Source organism: Formica exsecta, unplaced genomic scaffold (genome assembly GCF_003651465.1).
Source record: "Formica exsecta isolate Colony F162 unplaced genomic scaffold, ASM365146v1 scaffold878, whole genome shotgun sequence".
Classification (NCBI taxonomy): domain Eukaryota; kingdom Metazoa; phylum Arthropoda; class Insecta; order Hymenoptera; family Formicidae; genus Formica; species Formica exsecta.
In genome coordinates this window covers 711009-711988 of record NW_021853648.1, presented here as the reverse complement: position 1 = coordinate 711988, position 980 = coordinate 711009, and the positions used below count along the sequence as shown (strand labels likewise).

The 980-nt window shown below is 30.3% G+C and overlaps 1 protein-coding gene across 2 annotated transcripts in view; it reads right to left on the bottom strand.

Annotated features, from left to right (window-relative positions):
• Positions 1 to 196: 196 nt before the first annotated feature.
• The window catches only part of LOC115244873 (folliculin), a 5711-nt gene continuing 4927 nt past the window's right edge, over positions 197 to 980 (bottom strand). For both annotated transcript variants that reach the window (XM_029822878.1, XM_029822877.1), the window contains one exon: positions 197 to 785. In XM_029822878.1, coding sequence (XP_029678738.1) covers positions 644 to 785 — 142 coding nt within the window. In that variant the 3' untranslated portion in view covers positions 197 to 643. The remainder of the gene's footprint in view (positions 786 to 980) is intronic.

The window sequence follows — 980 nt, the reverse complement described above, 5'->3', positions numbered from 1 at the left end:
AGAGCATAGCGCTCTCTTTCGTCATGCTACGTGCGAGCGAGAGAGAACGCAAGGGGCACGAAACAGAGTATGTCCTTTTCTACGTATATCTTTACCACCACTTCTTAAATAAAGGCAAACGCTCGGTCTAGATATACTATGTCTATGGTTAATTCAATATCCTCATTCAAGGAAACATACATCAATCATAAATTTGCTTGTATATGTATTACATTTTCATCTAATATATATATAACATTTGCCAACATATTTCTCTTATGTTTTATAATAAGTTACAAATATATATATTCAAAACTATACACAATTTGAAACATTCTCATCTCTTCACAATTATCATGAGATTTACCAGCATCCACAATATACTCTAAATTATTACATTTGTTTTAAAACAAATAGTACTATACAAAAAATATACATTACTTGTGCCATGCTTTAATAATAAGTTCCCAAAAAAATTCTCGTTTTTATTTTTTAATTAAATTATAAATAAAAAAAGACACACAACCTTGAACACACGTAAGCATTCCTCTTGGATAAACGAGGAATCTGAATAGAGAAATATACGATCTGCAATAAATAATACATTATTCAAAGATATATAATATATTATACATGCAATAGAACGCATTAAATTTTTATGAGACTATGCTGGATTAGATGGTAATCCCATAGACCATGCATCCAGCAACTTTTTATCCTGAGGTCCAGCGCCCAAACTGAGCATTAGTCCAGAAAGATCACCGCGATGACCCCGTCCGCGCATCGCGTGAACAACTTTTGCGATACTGCAACAATAATGGAAATACGCATTAATATTCGGTAATCGATGATTAATAAATAATATATATATCTCATGATATAAATATATACAGTCACCGAGAAATAGTAGCCTTTTTGATATTAAGAATTTATGCAATCAAAATACTTTTTGATCACATTAATTTTTAATATCCGGAAAATTGTATATTAATATATATATA